The sequence below is a fragment of the Osmerus eperlanus genome, chromosome 12, assembly GCF_963692335.1.
Source record: "Osmerus eperlanus chromosome 12, fOsmEpe2.1, whole genome shotgun sequence".
NCBI lineage: Eukaryota > Metazoa > Chordata > Actinopteri > Osmeriformes > Osmeridae > Osmerus > Osmerus eperlanus.
The window spans coordinates 14,654,108-14,673,991 of NC_085029.1; the positions used below are offsets into that span (position 1 = coordinate 14,654,108).

Below are 19,884 nucleotides of genomic sequence, written 5' to 3' on the forward strand. Positions count from 1 at the left end.
TTTCTACAGCACGATAACACTTCTGAACAAATGTTTTTCAAGGGTACTGTGTAGATTTTCCCTGTTTTATGAGGATCCTCTTCTTGCATAATGCATGACTTCTTACTATACATATTCTTCTACTCAGGTTTAGTGAAAGACTGGATTTATAACTCTTTTCAAAGAGAGTTGCATGCTTTATGTGTGCTTGAGTGTGTGTATTGGGATGGGTGTTCATTCAAGAGTGCGAGTGTGAGTGTGTGTGTATACAGTGTGTGTGTGTGTGTGTGTGTGTGTGGACACATCTTTTTCCCATGCTCTTACTGGAAGCAGAGGGCAGGTTGGTCTGGAGGGTGGATAGGGTTGCTGGATGGTGGCATTGCTGTCAGGCTGACAGTGTAAGGATGGATGTGGGAGATGTAGAGCATATCACTGTCACCTCACGTGATGCCACGCCCAGCAATCAAAGTCACATTTACCTCTACATGCCTAAGGAGGTTTAGGGATTTACTTCAGCAAAAACATTCAGTAGATAGATATAAATGTGCCGTATATGGAATTGTTTTCAAGTCTGAGAACAGTATTGGTTGGTTTCAAGTGCTACATTAGCTATGCATTAAATGTAATAATATTCATGAGGTTTCGTAAGAAATGTTTTGAATATTGAATTTCTTTATTATGCTTTCCAGAAGATGAATTTCCAGAGTCTGTTGAAGATGAGAAGAAATCAGGTTTGAGCTCCTCCTTCCTCACAGTGTCATATTTGTTTCCTCAGTGTTGACGAGTCCTTTGTGTTTGTGTTGATCGAAGATGGATGACTATGACAGGAACATATGAAAACAGTGTGTTGTGAGGTGGCAGGTGTGTGTGATCTAAGGCTTTGTTTGCAAGAAGACAACCTAGCTGGCCTTCTTTTCTGTCTAATTAATGAGTGTGTTTAATTGCTGTCATAAAACCCGATTAAAGATGGTTTCCTTTTTCTTCTTCTTCTTCTTCAGAATATTCCTCGGATTATGCTAATTACTACCAGGGCTTGTGGGACTGTGAGGCAGACCAGTCTGATGAGCTGGCCTTCGAGAGAGGGGACCTCGTATACATCATTAGTAAGGTGAGAATCCACAACACCAACGCCACCATCGACACCAACAACAACAACACAGATGTAATCACAGTACTCCTTCCTCTACATTATGAGCTCACCGATTCCCTACAATGAGTAGAATGCTCCTTCCGTCCCCTCCATTGTGAAGGAGGGAAACAGCAACACTAACTGTAGTCTGTTGTTTGGTGACCACTAGGGTGACGTAGGCGTCAGTAGCTCAGTAATGGAGCTGTTCATTACTGAGCATGTATCATGGGGGTTAATTGAGGAAGCAGCCATGCAGAAACACTCTTTGTGTTTAACATAAACTGCAGGTGAAACATCCTGCATTTCAGCTCTTTTCTCTCAATCTACTTCCCCTTGTTTTATGACCATCGTGCAGTAACATGCGGAGTATCTACTTGTTAAAAGCACCCTACTGGAAATCAATGTGCTGTAATTTAGGTACAGCTGCATCTATAGTCTTTTCAGTGCCGTGTCCACAGATTGATGCTATTGGTGTTTTTTGTATTATTGTTCTGTGTATATTCTACCCACTTTATATTGAGAGGCTGTTAGGATATAATCAAATTATTCAATTATTTTATTATTTCATTACATCGCAAGCAGGTGTACTGCACTCTTTCTGGATGACTTCCTTCTGTAGGAAATCTGCTCTGCTTCATCCAATAAATTAGCTCTCTCCACCTTGTCTATGTGTGCTCCTTGATCAAGGGAGTGTCAGAATAACCCCTTCACTTTCTCATACGAAGTGTAGTAAAGCCGCCATACTCTTGAACATAGATGAATGGATTGTAACGTTATCAGCAGGTCACCCTAAGTAACCTCTACTTTGTTTGAGAGATCTAGGATAGTCTTTCTCTTTAGGTGTTAGGTTACCTCTCTCTGGTGCCTCTCAAAGTGCAGAGCTCAGCACCAGGTTGGGTCTCTAGCTGTGCTCCTTTACAGCCTCAATGACACACATTACTCTTGTTTTGTCTAGCTGGATCCCGTCAGGCATGACACCCTGATAGACTGTAACTGGACAGTTTAACTATCCCTTAATGGGTTCAGTGTGAGGGTGTAAATTATGTTAAGGTGCATCTCTGCCAGTCTAAAATCAAGTGTTTGGTTTAGCCATGACACAAGTCCACTGGTATCCCGTTTCCCTCATGAATGACATTATTAGGATTATACAGGGTAATTGCATGTTTAGTACAACAAGTCTTTAGGGAAGCCCTTGTGAATGTGTGTACGTGTGTCTGTGTGTGTGTGCTTAGTCAGTACTGCCGCTGGCTATTGCGTTTTACGGGGGATTCCGGGGAACCCTGACCTCGCCGATGAAATACAGGCCCTTGGATGAGACGCCTGTCTCTAACTGGGGAACATAAAATGGTTGCAATAAAACTAAGGCTCATAAATTCTCCTGTAGGAAAAAAAAGACTGGTTGTATGTTCTAGATGTCAACACTGACCATAATTACAAGGTAATAAGGACACGGTCTAAGTGCTAAATCAATGGTGCTAACAAAGTGTTATTTTTAAGCTGTGATTTGATTGACTGCCAAGGTCTCAGAATGGGATAGCCACAGGCTGGTGTCGTATGGCTGTGAACTGAGTAGAACATGCCGATTATATAAAAGGCTACCATCAATCATTATTGATCTCTTGCTTACTGTAAAGAGAGGCCTTTTTACAGTATTTGTTTCGTTTTTTAAAGGATGTCGTTTTTCGCTTGTGTGTATGTGCGTTTTTGTGTGTGTTTGTGTGGAAACGAGAGTGAGATGTGTCTATGTGTTTGTGTGTGTGTTATATACTGTATGTGCGTGTGAGTACATGTATATAATTCACAAAGTATATAAATTAGAAACTTCATAATGCATTCCATTATTTATCCTGAATTGAATAGAACCTTAATGTAGGCTGTGAACCTTAATGTTTCTACCACTGATACCAGAGGTAGAAACAAACCAAAATCCATCTTGTGTCTTTTTGCCTGAGATCTCTTTCTTTTTGCAAAGCTTTTTGCGCAATTGATTTACTTTCCAGTGTAAAAGGGGACAATCAGCCACACTCTGTTACATTTCATACATTATTTTTCCAATTGACCATTCCATAATTCATATATTTCAAATAATATTGCATATTTTTTTGCACTCTAAATACCACCATAACTAGCATGGAAATGATTATAGAGTAGAAGCGTGAAATTCATTTCCTGTAAAATGTCTGAAATCACCTAATGATTTCTCAGTTTCCCAAACATCTGCAGCATGTCCCTCGCTATCCTACAGTGTTGTCCAACATTCCCGGGTTCTAATTTATGTCCCCGGAATCAAAAGACAGGTCAGCTGCCACATTCCTACGTTCCCGCAGGCACTCATGTATAACAGAGGGATGAAGTGGGGAGAGATTTACGATGTCAACTCATCTAGGGTTCTTTAAACTCGAGCAACAACGCTATCTCTCCTCTATTCTCAATCTCTCTATTTCTCTTTCTGTTGTCCAACCAGGACATATGCCTCAGAGTGTCAACCAATCCTGTGGGTGTCTGAAGTAGACAGCACAACTTCAGACAATGCTGTTCAGTTCAGGCCCGCTCAGTGGCTTGCTAGGGCTAACAAGAACATGGACACCACTGACACCTAGTGGCCACAGCTGGTGTGTGTCCTCGCAGAGTGAGTGATTCTGGGAATGTTTCATAGGTGACAGCACACACACGCCAAGGCTGATTTACACTATGTTTCACCCTAGATCAACATGGTCTTTGCTTTGCCTAGATTAAAGTGATTTACAGAATATAATATATTTTCTAGCAGGCAAAATCAATACATTTTATTATTGTGAAAATAATTTTTAAGCAGAATTGATTATTTGTTTGGAATTTAACACACACACACACCATTGTATAAAACAGAATAATTGAATTCAAATTCAGCCCCTGTATTTCCATAGGGTCATATCCCTAAACCGCCTGGAACCATGACAACCCCGTTTGGCCTTCTGCCCGAAGGTCACACCAACAGAATGTGGCCTAAGAAAAAGGGAAAGGGGCAAAACAATCAGATGGGAAAAGTCAACCAAGAAAGACAAAGAGAGTTCCCTTTATCCCTTTGTGTGAACTCTGTCCCCCTCCCTTTTCTCTCTCTCCCTTTCTCTGTCACACACCCCTTTAAAGACCCTGGCTGCCTTTGTGGTCATAGACACCAAGACGCTATAGACAGGCAAGACATCCTATTTACCACCCAAAGTAGCAGGGGGTGAGTCTGGGGTTTGGGGTCATTCAGGAGGCAGCGGTCATCTCTCGGTCAACTACAGTAGGTCATTATTCAGCCCAAGCCAATAGCACAGATCCGTCCCAGAGCCCACCCCAATCCATTCTGCTTAATTTTTATAAATGAGGGGCGGCGTAAACAGCTATCATTACAGACACTCAGCGGCATACACAAATCCACTTTAAATTGCTATTAAGTTAAAGAGCCATCCTTAATCCCAAGCGGGCATTAGAAAGAAGCGAGTTGAATTTTTAAAATCGTATTTGCTCCTCTGGGTTTTAGGCCTGTCTCCTGCTCGGTCATCTTTCCACTTTGCGGCCCTGGTCTTGATTAAATTAAAAGATAGCTTAGAAAATATAACGGATAAAACACAATATTGTATGTTTTTTTAATTAGAAATCTTCCGCAAACAATTTAAGTGCGTCTTAAAAACTCCATTGCTAGGAAGAGTTGTTTATATGGTTTATCACGTTATCACGCCAAAATAACCTCAATGTTTTTCTATAGCCATATGTTGTTGCTGTGTTTCTCAATCCCCTCAGGAATACCTGTGTGATCAAGATTCTGGAACTAGAATCAGGGTTAAACCAATCAGGTCCCCAGCCTGTAGAGGGGGCCATGTTTCTTTGTTAGGGTGACTGGTGGAGGGGGAGCTGCAACGCTGCAGTGTGTGTCTGATGACTGTGTGTGTGTCGGAGGGAGAAAGAGAGAGAGCGGCCGATAAGAAGAAAGAGTGGAGGGGGTGGGGAGTGGGGTTGGAGGGGAGGGGAAGGGGGTGTGGTGGAGGAAAGGAGTGGGGGTGGGAGGGAGAGATTGTAACACCCAGGCGGTGGGTTCAGCGGCAGGGCAATGAGAGACTTCCTGTGCTCCATCACGCCCAAGGCCTGCCTCAGTCAGCTGGTGGCCGAGGGAAGATGCCTCATGTGTCAGGCTTATTAGCACTCCTCCTGGTTTGGATGCATTTCTGTATGTCTCTGTGTGTGTTGGGCGTACAAAGGGGTATACTTAGCAAAGAAAGAGTACAAGTAAAGAGGGACCTTTGTCCTGGCATGGGACACGATGTGGCCCTACACCTGTACCTGTCCTCCGCAGGAGTCAGTCCAGCCTACCATCTCTCTCTTCAGGCATCGTTAGCTGTCAGTCTGTCCTCCAGTCGAACATGAGCGATGGTCCTATCAGGATGACACCATTAGCCAGCCCCCTGAGTGGTAAATAAACGATAGCGCCGGTACACTGCAGGTGTTGTCATGGCAACTCGCTCCGGCTCGCTCTCCTGGTGCCAGCCCCGCCCACACCCCCTCGGTGGAGGAGTCACGGGGAGGTCAACGAGTCAGCACGCCGCCACAACACGGCGCTGTCCTCACCACCGTGCACCCTCACTCACAATGCAGTGTATGATGTGGCCCAGCTGCATGCAGGCCACGCCCAGCGCCCCCAACCTCTGCATCCAGGGCCCAGGCCACGCCCAGGGCCCCCAACCTCTGCATCCAGGGCCCAGGCCACGCCCAGCGCCCCCAACCTCTGCATCTAGGGCCCAGGCCACGCCCAGCGCCCCCAACCTCTGCATCCAGGGCACAGGCCACGCCCAGGGCCCCCAACCTCTGCATCCAGGGCCCAGGCCACGCCCAGCGCCCCCAACCTCTGCATCCAGGGCACAGGCCACGCCCAGCGCCCCGAACCTCTGCATCCAGGGCACAGGCCACGCCCAGCGCCCCCAACCTCTGCATCCAGGGCCCAGGCCACGCCCAGCGCCCCCAACCTCTGCATCCAGGGCCCAGGCCACGCCCAGCGCCCCCAACCTCTGCATCCAGGGCCCAGGCCACGCCCAGCGCCCCCAACCTCTGCATCCAGGGCACAGGCCACGCCCAGCGCCCCGAACCTCTGCATCCAGGGCACAGGCCACGCCCAGCGCCCCCAACCTCTGCATCCAGGGCACAGGCCACGCCCAGCGCCCCCAACCTCTGCATCCAGGGCACAGGCCACGCCCAGCGCCCCGAACCTCTGCATCCAGGGCCCAGGCCACGCCCAGCGCCCCCAACCTCTGCATCCAGGGCCCAGGCCACGCCCAGCGCCCCGAACCTCTGCATCCAGGGCCCAGGCCACGCCCAGCGCCCCCAACCTCTGCATCCAGGGCCCAGGCCACGCCCAGCGCCCCCAACCTCTGCATCTAGGGCCCAGGCCACGCCCAGCGCCCCGAACCTCTGCATCCAGGCCACGCCCAGCGCCCCGAACCTCTGCATCCAGGCCACGCCCAGCGCCCCGAACCTCTGCATCCAGGCCACGCCCAGCGCCCCGAACCTCTGCATCCAGGGCACAGGCCACGCCCAGAACCTCTGCATCCAGGGCACACTGTTTCAACTGGAGAGCAGTGATGTTTTGTGTGTGTGTGTGGCGGGGGGGGGGGGGGTTGCCATTTGTCTACTCTACTTTAAATACAGTTCATATTTCACTTAAAATACTAACTTAATAGTTTTGGTGCAGGGTTTTTTCTTAATTTTACCATTATAGAGAAATCATTCGTTAGTTAATGAATTATACAACTATCAAACTGGCACATGTACAGTATACTTATTAAAGGGAAAGGTAGTGAGTTGGGCATTTGTCTTGTTTGAATACCTTCAGCCTCTATGGCAACCCCGCTTACAGCAGGTGTACTCTGGATGAACCCATATTAAGTACGGAGAAGATGGACTCTGCACGCTTGACAGGCTGCCTCTCCCATTCGCATCCTCCATGATGTAGCAGTTGTATTAAAATGGCGGCTCTGATAATCAGGAAGACCTTTCTCAATGAGAACTTGAGACTCCCCACACAGATGGGCTATTTAGATAAATAAAACTTTCTGTCACTTAGGCTGGAAGAATTCGGTTGCAACCACCTCCCACCTCCCACCCCCCCCCCACACCTCCCCCCCCCACCTCCCCCCCACCCACCCAAGGGAGAGAAAGCGTTGCTCTCCCTCTCTTTGATACAACCCTTTTCCATCTGGTTCTGGCTCTTCCTCTGCTCGCGTCTTTAGATTAATATAAGAACGGTATCTTGGTTACAAAGCTGTTTTGTTCCGTCTTCAACTCAAGGTGCAAGCAAGGGAACGTTTCCCCATTTTAAATTCCCACCTGCATGCGGTGATTGTGGCCATACGTTTCCAGATCTGAACTCCCCAGAGCTCTGTGTTGGGTTGAGAGAGGGTATGGTGATGTAGTCTGTTTTACAGTGCTGGATGGATGATCTGCTTATCATGGCTAACTATACGTGCTCTGAGAACACTTCAGACGTGGGCCATCGGTCTAATCGGCCCATTCATCTTCCCTGTCCAGTCACCCCTCATTAAGAGCAGGTCTGGTTCTCATTCCTCCGGCTGGAATGGTGTGTCAGAGGTCTGTATGAGAGGACGAACCACGGAGGACGGTTCATTCATCATACCCAGAGAGCTGCAGGCAGCTGGAGAGGCTTGCTACAAACCCAGCCAGTTAGGTCTGCTTTTGATCAGGGTTAACCTTTGCACCAAAAAACACAATTTTCAAGCTTTATGTTTACAATGTTTTTAACAAGTGAAACGGCCACACCTGCATGCCTTCTTTTTTTTTTTTTTACAGAATAACTCTTCTTGTGTGTGTGTGTGTGTGCTTGTACCTTCGACCTGATACACAGCCGAGAGATTGAATGTCCACATGCAGGTTCTCCATCAGCCTTAGAACAGGGAAGAGATGAGTGGCCTGGTTCTCCACTCCGTCAAGGTCTAAATGCATGTGGGCAGGTGCCTCTGCTCTTCTGCTGCTCCCAGCCCTAACGCCCCCCTGATCTTTGGCCAGATATCGACCCAGCTGGAGCCCAACTGTTGTGATTAAATTATCACGGCCGCTCCAAGTCTAAATCACAGAGGACACACAGGACACTTGAAACTAGCAGACAGGGTGTCCTTTGTCGTTTAGGAGGCACTGTGACTGAGCCAACTGCAACTGCGTCATTAACATACGCAACGGTTGTGCTTGGACTCAATATTCTGTATGTATGAGATGATCGACGGGAAAGCCATCTTGACGGTTCCTCTCTGTGTGTTTCAGGAGTACAACATCCATGGCTGGTGGGTTGGGGAGATGAACGGTAGCGTTGGTATCGTCCCCAAAGACTTCCTTCTCCCAGCGTACATCCTTTGAGGTTCCACAGGTACTAAACACCCTAGTATTATCACTCTTATGGAGCCTTATAACCCATGTAGTTTGTCGGTGAACTAACAGTTTGCTTGGAGCAATACTCAAAAGTGGTTGACTGACAATTGATGACACCTGCTGGTCAGAATGAGTACTGCATAAAACAAATGATAAAAAGCTTTCTTGGTAAACTGGCATGACATTTGGTACTTACATGCATACCCCACTGTCACAGCAGGCTATTGGAAAGTAATTCCTAAATATAATAGTCTTCAAATAAAACAGCAGTATGATGTTTCTTTCAGAGTTGCTGTTACACACAAATAAGTTGGGAGCTCCATTTGAACAACAAGGCATGATGAACTGCAAATATGTTGGATTCCTGTTTACAGTGTCGGTAAATGTATAACTAATATATAATTTACTATGGGAAAACATAATGCCTGTGCAACCACCTGTTATAATTTTTCATATGAACCACAAGGTGTCAGACTTTTGTCACTATCCTATTTATAAGTTATGTTCGTAATTATGTTTGCCAGTCTACAACAAAATAATAGAGTGAATGTGTCAATAATTGCAGTGTATTCAGAGTAGATACGAAAAGTACAAGTCTAATGGGTTGTAAACTCCATTTATTTCTAACGAGTCGATAGTATATAAATGTAACGTACTGTCCTTTTAGTATTTCTTTTCAAACAAATCTTCAACTTCTTATTCTTGCCCTTGAACATCCCATAGTTAACAATACAATGAAATGTATAAACTGTCGTTTTGTTTTCATGCACATAAATTAAAACTGCAATAAAATTGTGACAGGTCAAAATGCAGAACTGAGTTTTACTGCTTTACAGAAGTAGCTGTAAACACAGGAACCATAGAACCAATGTATTACCAAGCTGTGTGGTTTTTAGGTAACATCAGTGAAACCTGTACACCTGTGCTTCCTTTAGTAGTTCAACGCACATTTTTATTTTCACATCCATGGGACATGCAACAGAGAGGCAGTACACCAGACTGATGGAAAAGCCCTACAAGAATCAGCATGAAAGCGTTACTAAAGTGAAATTAATTGGAAAATTCTATGTGGTAAAATTACAAATAAAAAGACTCCGGGTCCCTTTCAAAATCATTAAATAAAAATTAAATAAACAGGCAGCAGTATAGCAAAATAAAATGTGATTTACGGCCCACTCCAAATAAGCCCACAAACACAGAGATGTTTGTGTGTGTTTCTCAGTGTATGTATGAAGAGGCTAAAAGCCCAAACGTCCATAGGTTTGATTTGGGAATGTGACATGGCTATTACACCAATACGTCAACCTCCACAATTAGTTAGTATCTATGCCACATTTAGCTTAACTGGTCATTGGCATGTGTCAACATGATGGAAACAAAGGAGTCCTTAAGCACTTCATTTATGACAAAGCCAAGAAGCTAATAAAGCTAATGTTGGGCAGAATGCCCCTTTTTGACTCAAACTATGAGGGGAACATTCAGTAGATGTTCCATCTGAAACTCCACAAACAAACACAGTACTCAATCATGCACCAGGTTCTTAGATGCCAAAGTCAAGTTTCAGGCACTTTCCCTATAAATCATTGGACAGGATATGGGTTACATGTTGAGGCACAACCACCTGTAGTGTTGAATTGACTCCCTTCCTCAGTTGTTTCAATAGACGAGGCAGTAGTAGGCTACTTCTAAAACCAGGCTACCAAACCCTGATCCTGGAGAGCTGTAGGTTGTCATTCCAACCCTAATCCAGTACATTGTGTTATAATAATTAACTGGCTGCAAAGCAGAATCATGTTTGTTACAACTGGGGATGAAGTGAAAACCTACAGGGAGGTACCTCTCTAGGAATGGGGTCGAACAGCCCTGTTTTAAAATGACAAACACAAAAGCCAAACCTCTGTAAACTAGCCCTGCCCACACCCAATGACCCAATGCTGCACAGTTGTGGAGGTTAGAGAGCTTTTGGTAAGACCTAGGAGAACAAGAATCTGAAACGCAGAGTGTAAGGGTGTCTTTGGCAGAGCTATGCGACTGTCCATTGTTCAGTCTGAGTGGGTGTGCAGAGTTAGCTCGAGCTCTTTGTCCTGGTTCACAGTCAGGTTAGCATCAGCTGCAGAGTCATACACTTCCCTCTCATGACTTTTCAATGTGACTTCACTATCTGGCTCCGTAGTCAACAAAATGACCTCCTCTGTGGAATGGTCATCGGATGACTCAAGATGATTCTTCTCTTGGACTTCCAAGGTGTGCGTCTCCTCCACAACATCAACCATCCCTAAGGGCAACTGCTCCAGGGTTTGAGCTAGATAACTGTTGGTCATATAGGAGATTTCTTCCTCCTCTCTAGCCTTGACACAAACAATCTCGTCCGGAACACTGTTAGCTTCATCAGAGCTGTCCTGCTGTGAGGGATCGTCAGTAGCTTTCTCTCTAGCGTCTGTGTTGCGAAGCGCCACGTCTGTGCTGTCTGTGCTGTGGTGCTCATCCTCACGTTCCGTTTCCTGGAACCCATTTGTCACAAGGCTCAGCTCCACATGGTTGGCATCCCCAATCATCATATCCCCAACACTACTTTCCTCAGATGATGTCTTTCTTTGACTCTGCCTATCGAGGTCCATCTCCCTATGGAGGTCTATCTCTTCGTCGCAGTCAGCCTCATCATCATCTACCTCTACAATGTTCTTCTCTTGGGTTGCCTCCTGACCAGTCTGGGCCTCTAAGGCAGTCTCCACGTGGTGGTCTTCCTCATGATGGGTCTCTGTGTGGGAATCTGTCTCGTGAAGGTGTTCCTCGCCGTCGTCCTGTTGCCCGGGTTCGTGGGTGTCTTCTCCTGAGCTGGTGTCCTGGAGTGTGTCGTCTACCTGAGTCAACGTCACATGGCTGGCTTGCTCTCCAACTGCCGTCTCAAGAGTCTCCCCTGGACATTCCACCTCATGGCAGATTGGCTCACAGGTACTGTGTGTGTGTGGAATTCTCTCTTCGGAGTGTTCTCCCTTAAGCACTTTCTCCACAATCACCAGACACTCCTCCTCAGCACCTTCTAAACAGTGTACCTCCACAGATGTTTGCCATCGACAGTCCACCTGGTGGTCCCCAACCGAGGTGGTCTCCACTGGGCAGTGGAACTCCAGGCAGCTGTCCTCCTGGAGGGCGATTAAGGAAGGTGAGGTGCACTGTAACTCCCCAGTGTCTGTGTCATAGAGATCACTGATGGACTCCTCTGTGTGAATGCCCTCGGGGTCAGAGGATGTTAGCAACACAGGGTTGGAGAGCACTTCACTGGGCAAGGTAGGCAGGTGAGGAGCAGGACTGGGGAATAGGAAAGAGACAGCAATGAAAAAACACTTGACAAACTGACAAAGAAATTGTTTTGATTTAACATTCAGTTTGTTATTGTCCCAAATGTTTAAAGGCCTTCTGACTCTACGTCTAACGTATACGCTATATGTAGGCAAAGTTGTAAAAGTGTCAGGTCAGGAATCTAATCTTACCTCTCCATGGACTCGTAAGGCACAGGGGTCGGCGTCCTCTCTGGGATCACATCCTCCTCCTGGGCCCAGCCTTGATTGGACGATGCATAGGTGAGGATGGCATCAGTCACAGTGTACGGAGTGTGGCCCTGCACACAGTCCTGAATGTGTCCTATTGGCAGCTGGGTCTGCAGGAACAGATGAAGCTGGCTGTCTGACAGGCACACTGTCATGTGCAGCACTCTGCAAATAAAACAAACGCACAAAATCAATGCAAATCTCAATAATATATTGTGCTGGAGCTCTTGCCGGAAAGATTGTTAAGTGTAATCAGTGTACAGTGCATTACAAAGTCAGGTACATGGTTTTGATCAACCTCAATGGTCGGTGGTGTAGAAATATGCCCAAACATACACACTGTGCCATTAACTTTAAATGATAAACTAACTTGTCCAGGAAGGACTGCAAGCCTTTTCTCCTCTTCTCCAAGAAGTCCTCATTTATGAAGGAGAAATAGGATTTGCTGGGTAGGTCTGGGACCTGCCTGTGAGACAGAAAGGGACAAAGAATCGAATTCTTTAGCACTACACTTTATTGTTATTATGGCAATGCTGTTCTGAATTGAGCTTTGCAGTTAGGATTACACTAAGACGTACACCAAGCCACAGTTCTTCTGCATCTTCTTTTTGAGCCAGACAAACTCGCTGTAACGCCTGCGCACGCAAGACGTCTTGGCCGTGAAGGCCTTGCTGTTGGTCTGTGAGGAAAGAAAGGGGGAAACATCCTATTACGAGATGATGCTACATCTTGATTCAGACAGAAACCCACTAATATCAGCCATTGCCTGCCATGAAGACGCACTACAAAACAAACAAAAACATTTATGGATGCCTTTCATGACTGTTTTTCTCTCAATAGAATGCAATCATTTAAAAGCCAGTGTGAGCAAGCATGCAATTGTGCTGACTCATTCCCAACTTTTTTCTACACTTAAGCTAACCTAAGTGATGCGAGGCTAAGTGCACGAAGACAACCAGAATGAGCACTGTTCAGCGTTTTACAGTCTGTGGTTTCATGGTGGGTGAAAACAGAACAGGCCACACCTTACTTCTAAAATGCTATCGTAAAGCAATAATCAGTTTCCCAGTGATACAATTCAGTTCCAGAATGGCTGATAAGTTTCAAGTAAAATCATTACATATAATGTTACCTGCTGGTGCACAGTTATAACAACTCATAACTACTATTTATTTTGTTTTTAAGTAAGTATTAATTGAAACTACTATCTATTAAGTTTAGACATGTTTGTTCAGACAAACATACCAGTGCAATGAGTCAGAGCTCATGAGGGATAGACTGGAGCATCAAATATGCATAATAAACAACGGTCACAAGATGGTTACGGATATTCTGACGCAGAAGCATAAATACCAAAGTTCTAGCCTTTGTGTCAACACAGCATTTTAAACCATACGTTGGCTGACTCAACACAACAGGATTACACCCACAAAACTGAAAACATATGACCCATGGCAACTGCGTGACACCATTTGTCACAACAACAGGATTAGGTCTAATGTAGGCTAACAGTACAAGGAAGAGGCCCTTTCATAATGCATCCCATATTGTTATTATTATTGAGACAACAGACTCCTTGTACAACAGCTCACAATGTAAGGTAGAATACTCACATGGAGGAATATCTTGAAGTCCACATAAGAATTCCAAGAGCCTTGATTCTGGACGCGAGGGTCTTGGACCCGCACCGCAATAAACTGCCGACAAAAAAAACATCACTATAGGACCACATCAGTACACTGAGCCGGGAGGTTAAGAAAGCATACGGAGTCATTTTATTCCTTTTGGCTTTATCCCTTTTTCCCTCTAACATTGTTGTTACTTAATTCAGTTGGTAGATGTGCTGTTCATAATATACATCACTATAATATCCAAGCTGACACCGTGTGCTAACTTTTAGGTATCTTGAAGATCTGTTAGGCTAATATATTATAAATATATTTCTCTATGTATTAGAATAAACAAATAGCCGAGGAAGGGAACTCACATCTTCTTCGTAACTCCTAATCATCCTATAATTTCCCACGTTGCACAGGACACATCTTAAATGAAAAACAAAATAAGGTTAAAGATGTTAACTGTTGAGCTTCACTGCATCTAGGTACTGGTCCACTGAGAAGATATTTCTCGAACAAAGGTTTATTCGCTTTAAAAACAAAAAAAGGCACACACATTAGTATTTCCTTCTAGTCGCTAAAGAGTTTAAAGACAAAAGTGCTAACATGCAGTAGCCAATAGCTTTCTCATGCATTTAGTCTATGTTGTATTTGTTTTTCTGTTGTTGATCTATTAAACGTGACGAAAAAAAACGCAGTCTACTGCGTGCGCTTGCTGAAAATAACCTACCCCTCGGTTCCAGAAGCTAACTAGACTTTTACTACCTCCTCCTGTCTGGACAACCCCTTTACAGTAGCTAACTATATAACAAAGTTCAATTCGCATCATAATTTCCCCCCCACACACACACACCCACCCATGGATTAGCTAGCCTAGCTAATAGACTAAGTTGGTTCTGACACACATAGCTAACGTTTTACTTTGCCCTCACGAATCATAAATGTGTTTCCAGCTTTTAATTGTGGTACAAAAATGACTTGTCTAACCTAAAACTGCTGGCTAGAACTTAATTTTAACGTTATAGCCAGTCTAGCTATATAGCTAAATTATACTTGCTAGTATTACTTACTTTAAAATAGTATCTTCAAGTTATCCGAGAACAGTGACGACTAGATAAATAGATGGATCTTGCATTTTTTTCTATTGTATCGTTTTCGGAATGAAATGTTCCGATCTATAAATGATGGAATGCCAATCCTCACAACAAATATTTCACGTGACTCGCACTACAAGTTCTGTACACACTAACGCAACTTCCGTTTCCGGATGCATGGGGGTTATTAAAAATAAGGTTCTTACAGAGAATGTCAGGCTCTGGTTCTTATCATCGTGCCACCAGGCAATATGAGTAGCCTAGTCGGTTGCCACTAATGCATTCTAAAGTACTGTTAAGACGTAGACTGCTAAAAATGACCGCATGTTTAGGCCAAATCTAATGCAAACAAAAGCGCCTATTTAAGACATCAATTCGTTTTTATCATTTTGTAAATTCATTCATATCCTCCCGTGGGTGGAGCTGTCAACTTATGTTATTCCAACTAACAAGTGCTTTAGAAAATATTTATACTTTCTAAAACTAAAGTATACCTACTGTAGTCATACGTGTCGTTTTCATAAAAAATCTGTTCAAATCCACTTGCACAAATTATGAACTAGAGAAGTAGGCTGTATGCGTAGCTTACGTACCCTTGAAGCACAGTAAATATGTTTTAAACTGAAATTACATTAGACTAACGCTGCTGTGAGATCCATCTTATAATAATACCCGTTCCATAGTAATTACAGTTGTTATATGGGCCTGAGTTCTGGGGAAATCAGAAGCAACCCCTATATACCGCGGTTCCCTCCGGTGTATGAAACAACTAGGGGGCGTATCCTCTACATTTGACCAGTTTTCGGCACGTTAACATTTGATTTAATAGGTGTACAGCGATTGAAATTAAGGTTATTCTAAACAGTAATTTGGTCACAATAATTAATTAAACCGTACGTTAGTACTTTAGTAACCTCGAAGAAAACGTTAGGTTGAGGTGAGTAACATCCTTGCATGATCTTACGGACATGTGTTGAAGAAAAAGCTGTAGCGGGGTAGCTAGCGTAGCTAACGTTAGCTAGCTAGCGAGCCAAAGAATGACGATTTTCATTTAAAAATTAACAATAAAAATGGGAGATTAAACCGATTGTTAAAATCTAACTGTGTTTAGCAATCTATATGTGTCTGAATGGGAATTTCATTAGCAAATGCATAATCTCTCTCATACTTGGCACATTTTGGACTGTCCTGGTCGGTGCAGCTTTTGTTGTCTGTAGAAACCAATATGGAGGAGGACTGGAGTGTTGGCGCCCGGAGTACTTAGCTACTATAGCTAGTCAGCTAACGACAACTAATAACAATTAAGCCCTGATGTGGACCCAGTTAAGCTAGTTGAATTAATTATACGTTTCAAGCACTACCTCGTCATGTAAGCACAATACGATAATTGCGTTCAGCTGGCTGTTTTCTCCGTCCAGATGTTGCACGAGCCATCAAGATGTGCAGCATTTTAGCAAGGTTGCTCCCGCTCAGTAGCTATCTGCCTAGGCATCACAATTCAACAAACACCGTAATTGGCCAATGAATACTATTTATATTTACATATTATGATATTGCATGGACAGACAAGCTTTTGGCCAACTGTAAAGCAATACAATGAAAAACAAAATCATAACGCTTGTTCAACATTATGTAAATCTTGTATGGTTTTATTAGGGGATTGTTATGTGTATTTATTATCATCTTTTATTTCCAGTTCACCTAATGAGGGGGCCCTGTGAACACTGACATTTCAGGGCACCCTCCATGAATCGCAATCTATGAACTCTGTTCTTTCTCCTGTTGCTCCATCACACCCAACTCTTGATGTTGACCAGGAACCTGCTGGTCCCTAAGTCTACCAGATGAGTATGAGCCAGACTTCAGAACCCTCGAAGGATTCTCCCCCTGTCACGGAAGGTCCTATAGCATTTTTTAAATTGACAAATATTTCAATTATATGTTGACATAAGGGAGCACATGATTTTCAAGCTGCTTTGCTTAGTAGCAAAACTACTACTGCAGAAGTTCTGGGGTCCGGCCTAGGTTGCCACCGAGTAAGGTCCGCCCCAAATGTGTTTCAATGAATTACTGTTCTTGGATAGAAAATGTTATCAGTGTTAATGCCGTAAAGAACTGCACCCCCTGTAGGTTAAATGAAAAGTTAGCACTTAAAATGTCAGTATCACCGTCATCAGAGAGGACATCCTCAGTGGTGGTGATTTCCTTCTCGTTATCCCTGCACCCACAGACCCGACTCAGTCGGAGGTCGCTATGACAACGGAGGAGACCAGGGATAAAAAGGCTGACAATGCGGTGGAGGAAGAGGAGGAGGAGGAAGAGTATGTGGTGGAGAAGGTCTTGAACCGTCGGGTGGTGAAGGGGAGGGTGGACTACCTCCTCAAGTGGAAAGGCTTTTCAGAGTGAGTTCATGTGACGATGGCATATCCATTTAATTTGACTCTTGTCAGTGACTGCTCAGACTGGGTAAAAAGCTTGCCATCGAGGGAAAAGCAAGTTATGGTGTTTGTGCTTCCTTCTCCAGTGATGACAACACATGGGAGCCAGAAGATAATTTGGATTGTCCAGACTTGATTGCAGAGTTTCTGCAGTCTCAGAAATCAGCCCAAGAGTCTTCGGGCAAGAGGAAGGCGACAGAATCCAGTGCAGACGGAGAGGAGGGCCGACCGAAAAAGAAAAAGGAAGACGTAAGTCCTCATGATCATCGTGTTTTCACAAATGGAATCCCCTTTTTTTCCTCTTTCCCTGTGTCCCAATTCATAACCTTTTCCCCTGAAGTGTGCACTTGTCTACTAGTTTAGGGTTGGGCAATGTCTAGATATTTTTTTTCTTCAAGCGTCCGGGTGATGCCAACGCCTTATAAAGGGTAAGGGGGGTCGTGAGTAAAACCAACTGGAGGTGGCACCAACTGGAGCTTGTTGGTTGTTAAGTCTGGGTTGGATGCGTGTCCAGATCTTGAGTACAGTGCTACTGTCTTTGGCACCTCCAGGGGATGGTGCAATACTGGATTTGGATTCAGAGAGTATGAGGATGACATCACACACGCACACACTTTCGTCGCAGTTAGTTACATTTCAGCTTGTCAGTAAAGTGCCCCATCCAAAATGTGTGGATCCTTCCAAAATGTAAGTATTTTGTCGAACAACTAAACCTCTGTCAATGTTTTTGTCGTTGCGGCATTCTGTCCCGAATAGAAAACCTCTGACGGTCGTCGACGCAGCCACCGCTGGGTCATAGTGAAAAAGGCGAACAATACCAGTGTGAAGCCAAGGAAGGGAAGGAGACCAGCTCCAACCCCCAAACCCAGAACCCCGACCAGAGCTGCTAAGCTTGGCAAGGGAGTGAGCAAAAAACCTGCTGTAAAGATGCAACATGCAGAACCCAACAGCAGCAAAAGTTGTTTTCTCTGCACCCGCAATAAAGGCAGGAAGGTGTCTCAGATGTGCTCCTCCTGTCAGAAGTCTGTCTGCCCCCAACATAGCGCAACAAAAATAGTGTGTTTTCACTGTCTGTAAGTTATATATTCTTGAGTTGACTATGTAACAATGATGATACTGTTGTTCTGTTTGACCTTCAAGTATGCTTTGAATTCTGTTTTGTAAACTTTGCATATGAAAAATAAAATGGATTTGAATTTAGTGGTCTGATCAGAGCTTTTCTGTAAAAGCCTATTGGGTAAAGTTGCTATACCATTCCATACATTTGAACTACATGAATGCTGCCCTGCAGTTTAATTGCTGGCACACTAGAAACTACAGTTCAATGTTGCCTTGAATAAGTAGCTTATAATGTTGCTTTGACGTTGGCCACATCATTAAGTGGCTGCAATCGATGGTTCTCCCAACTTAAACCTTTTATTGCCCAATCCTAAACCATTCTTCGATTTGGAGGAATAGGATTGGTGAACGCACATGTTCCATCACCAATCCTAAACGTTCTGAAATAAATATCTAGAAAAATTGACAAGTGCACACTTCAACCTAAAGTATGCAAATTGAAATGCAGGGATTGACTAGAGTTGAATCTTGTCTTCCAGCCAGAGAAACTAAGGGGCTTTGCTCGAGGTTTGGATCCAGAGAGGATTATTGGTGCCACTGACTCCACTGGGGAACTCATGTTTCTCATGAAATGGTTGGTATGTCCCTGTGTTATGTGGCCACAGAGGTCTAATCCAATTCAATGTAAGTCAAAGCTAAGTCACGGATGGTTCACTTATGATTCTTGACGTTGACACGGTGGCATGCATGTACCAATTCTTTGTAGTAGGGCGTTGCAACACTCAAGGTTCTGTCAACATCACCTGTCCTTATAGGAAGAATTCTGACGAAGCAGACCTAGTACCTGCAAAGGAGGCAAACATGAAGTGTCCACAGGTGGTCATTGCTTTCTATGAGGAGCGGCTCACATGGCACTCGTACCCGACCGAGGAGGAGAAGAAAGACGACAAGAACTAAAAAAGTAGTTTGAAGAAGTGATGTGTTAATGTTGCATACTTATGAGGTAGCATACTGGGCAGGGGGAGGTGAACTGTAGACATAGGGACTAGGACAGAAGACAACATTTTGACTATGTCTCAAATACCACCCACTACGTACAACTCATCTGGATATTATAAAAGTTAGTATATACATACACTAAGGGTATGCTTGAGGTGACCCAACCCAGAGAAATGCCAGATTCAGTGTTACATTTGTAATTCTCCAGTGAAGGTTTATTTGGAAACTCCCCAAAATACTTTTGCAAACCACTTCATAAAGAGGTCCAAGCCTTTTCTGCTCTGACATTGTATTGTGGAAATGTTACCAGGTATGGTTTTACCAACAAGACAGCAGTGTCACTTTGTGTCTAACCGTATTGTTTTGAAGCTGTTGCAAAGCACTTTTCACTTGCTCATCTTGAGATTTATAATAGTGGATACTGATGACATTTCTTAAATCCTATACTTTTACTGTTCATTTGTTCTTTTTATCATTTGAATTCACATTTTCATGAACAGCTCTTTCTCGTCTGTTTCCGGAAAATAAACCACCTTTTGTTACAACTATTGTCACACTTTTTAAAAACAAGAATGTATAATAGTTAATGAATCAACATGGGTAGCAAGCGAATGCATACTACAATGA

At 44.3% G+C, this 19,884-nt stretch overlaps 3 protein-coding genes across 10 annotated transcripts in view; 2 read left to right on the forward strand and 1 right to left on the reverse strand.

Moving 5' to 3' along the window:
• The window catches only part of skap1 (src kinase associated phosphoprotein 1), a 23,732-nt gene extending 14,140 nt beyond the window's left edge, over positions 1–9,592 (forward strand). For 2 of the 3 annotated variants that reach the window (XM_062474823.1, XM_062474822.1), the window contains 4 exons: positions 669–710; positions 978–1,087; positions 8,399–8,501; positions 8,791–9,592. In XM_062474823.1, the coding sequence (XP_062330807.1) occupies positions 669–710; positions 978–1,087; positions 8,399–8,491 (245 nt within the window). In that variant the 3' untranslated portion in view covers positions 8,492–8,501; positions 8,791–9,592. Of the gene's footprint in view, positions 1–668; positions 711–977; positions 1,088–3,572; positions 3,794–8,398; positions 8,502–8,790 lie in introns of those variants that run through there. The other variant, XM_062474824.1, reaches the window with a different exon arrangement.
• On the reverse strand, positions 9,562–16,141 carry snx11 (sorting nexin 11). Of its 3 annotated transcripts, XM_062474821.1 has the most exons (8): positions 14,738–14,929; positions 14,039–14,093; positions 13,665–13,748; positions 12,630–12,730; positions 12,422–12,517; positions 11,995–12,216; positions 11,454–11,812; positions 9,562–11,420 (listed from the first exon to the last, which is right to left on the reverse strand). In XM_062474821.1, exons 2-8 carry the CDS (start codon positions 14,060–14,062, stop codon positions 10,546–10,548), a joined length of 1,761 nt encoding a protein of 586 aa, XP_062330805.1. In that variant the 5' UTR covers positions 14,063–14,093; positions 14,738–14,929; the 3' UTR covers positions 9,562–10,545. The 3 variants fall into 3 exon arrangements, with proteins under 3 accessions (XP_062330805.1, XP_062330804.1, XP_062330803.1); XM_062474820.1 differs by lacking the exon at positions 14,738–14,929 and adding an exon at positions 15,930–16,141 and having other exon boundaries at positions 9,562–11,812; XM_062474819.1 differs by having other exon boundaries at positions 9,562–11,812.
• cbx1b (chromobox homolog 1b (HP1 beta homolog Drosophila)) lies at positions 15,523–19,796 on the forward strand. Of its 4 annotated transcripts, none has more exons than XM_062474828.1 (6): positions 15,523–15,698; positions 16,579–16,660; positions 16,992–17,163; positions 17,286–17,448; positions 18,798–18,892; positions 19,074–19,792. In XM_062474828.1, exons 2-6 carry the CDS (start codon positions 16,606–16,608, stop codon positions 19,213–19,215), a joined length of 627 nt encoding a protein of 208 aa, XP_062330812.1. In that variant the 5' UTR covers positions 15,523–15,698; positions 16,579–16,605; the 3' UTR covers positions 19,216–19,792. The 4 variants fall into 4 exon arrangements, with proteins under 4 accessions (XP_062330812.1, XP_062330813.1, XP_062330811.1 ...); XM_062474829.1 differs by having other exon boundaries at positions 15,525–15,698; positions 18,798–18,942; positions 19,074–19,185; XM_062474827.1 differs by lacking the exons at positions 18,798–18,892; positions 19,074–19,792 and adding an exon at positions 17,956–18,399 and having other exon boundaries at positions 15,531–15,698.
• Positions 19,797–19,884: the final 88 nt, after the last annotated feature.

Excerpts from the sequence above, each read along its gene's own strand:
- snx11 (XM_062474820.1), bottom strand. The coding sequence starts at position 14,062 with ATGATTAGGAGTTACGAAGAAGAT. Across the intron at positions 12,731-13,664 it reads ACTTCAAGATATTCCTCCAT|ACCAACAGCAAGGCCTTCAC; the intron begins GTGAGTATTCTA and ends CTTTCCTCACAG. Across the intron at positions 11,813-11,994 it reads CCTTACGAGTCCATGGAGAG|TCCTGCTCCTCACCTGCCTA; the intron begins GTAAGATTAGAT and ends CCTATTCCCCAG.
- cbx1b (XM_062474827.1), top strand. The coding sequence starts at position 16,606 with ATGAGTATGAGCCAGACTTCAGAACCCTCGAAGGATTCTCCCCCTGTC. Across the intron at positions 16,661-16,991 it reads TTCTCCCCCTGTCACGGAAG|ACCCGACTCAGTCGGAGGTC; the intron begins GTCCTATAGCAT and ends CTGCACCCACAG. Across the intron at positions 17,164-17,285 it reads AAGTGGAAAGGCTTTTCAGA|TGATGACAACACATGGGAGC; the intron begins GTGAGTTCATGT and ends TTCCTTCTCCAG.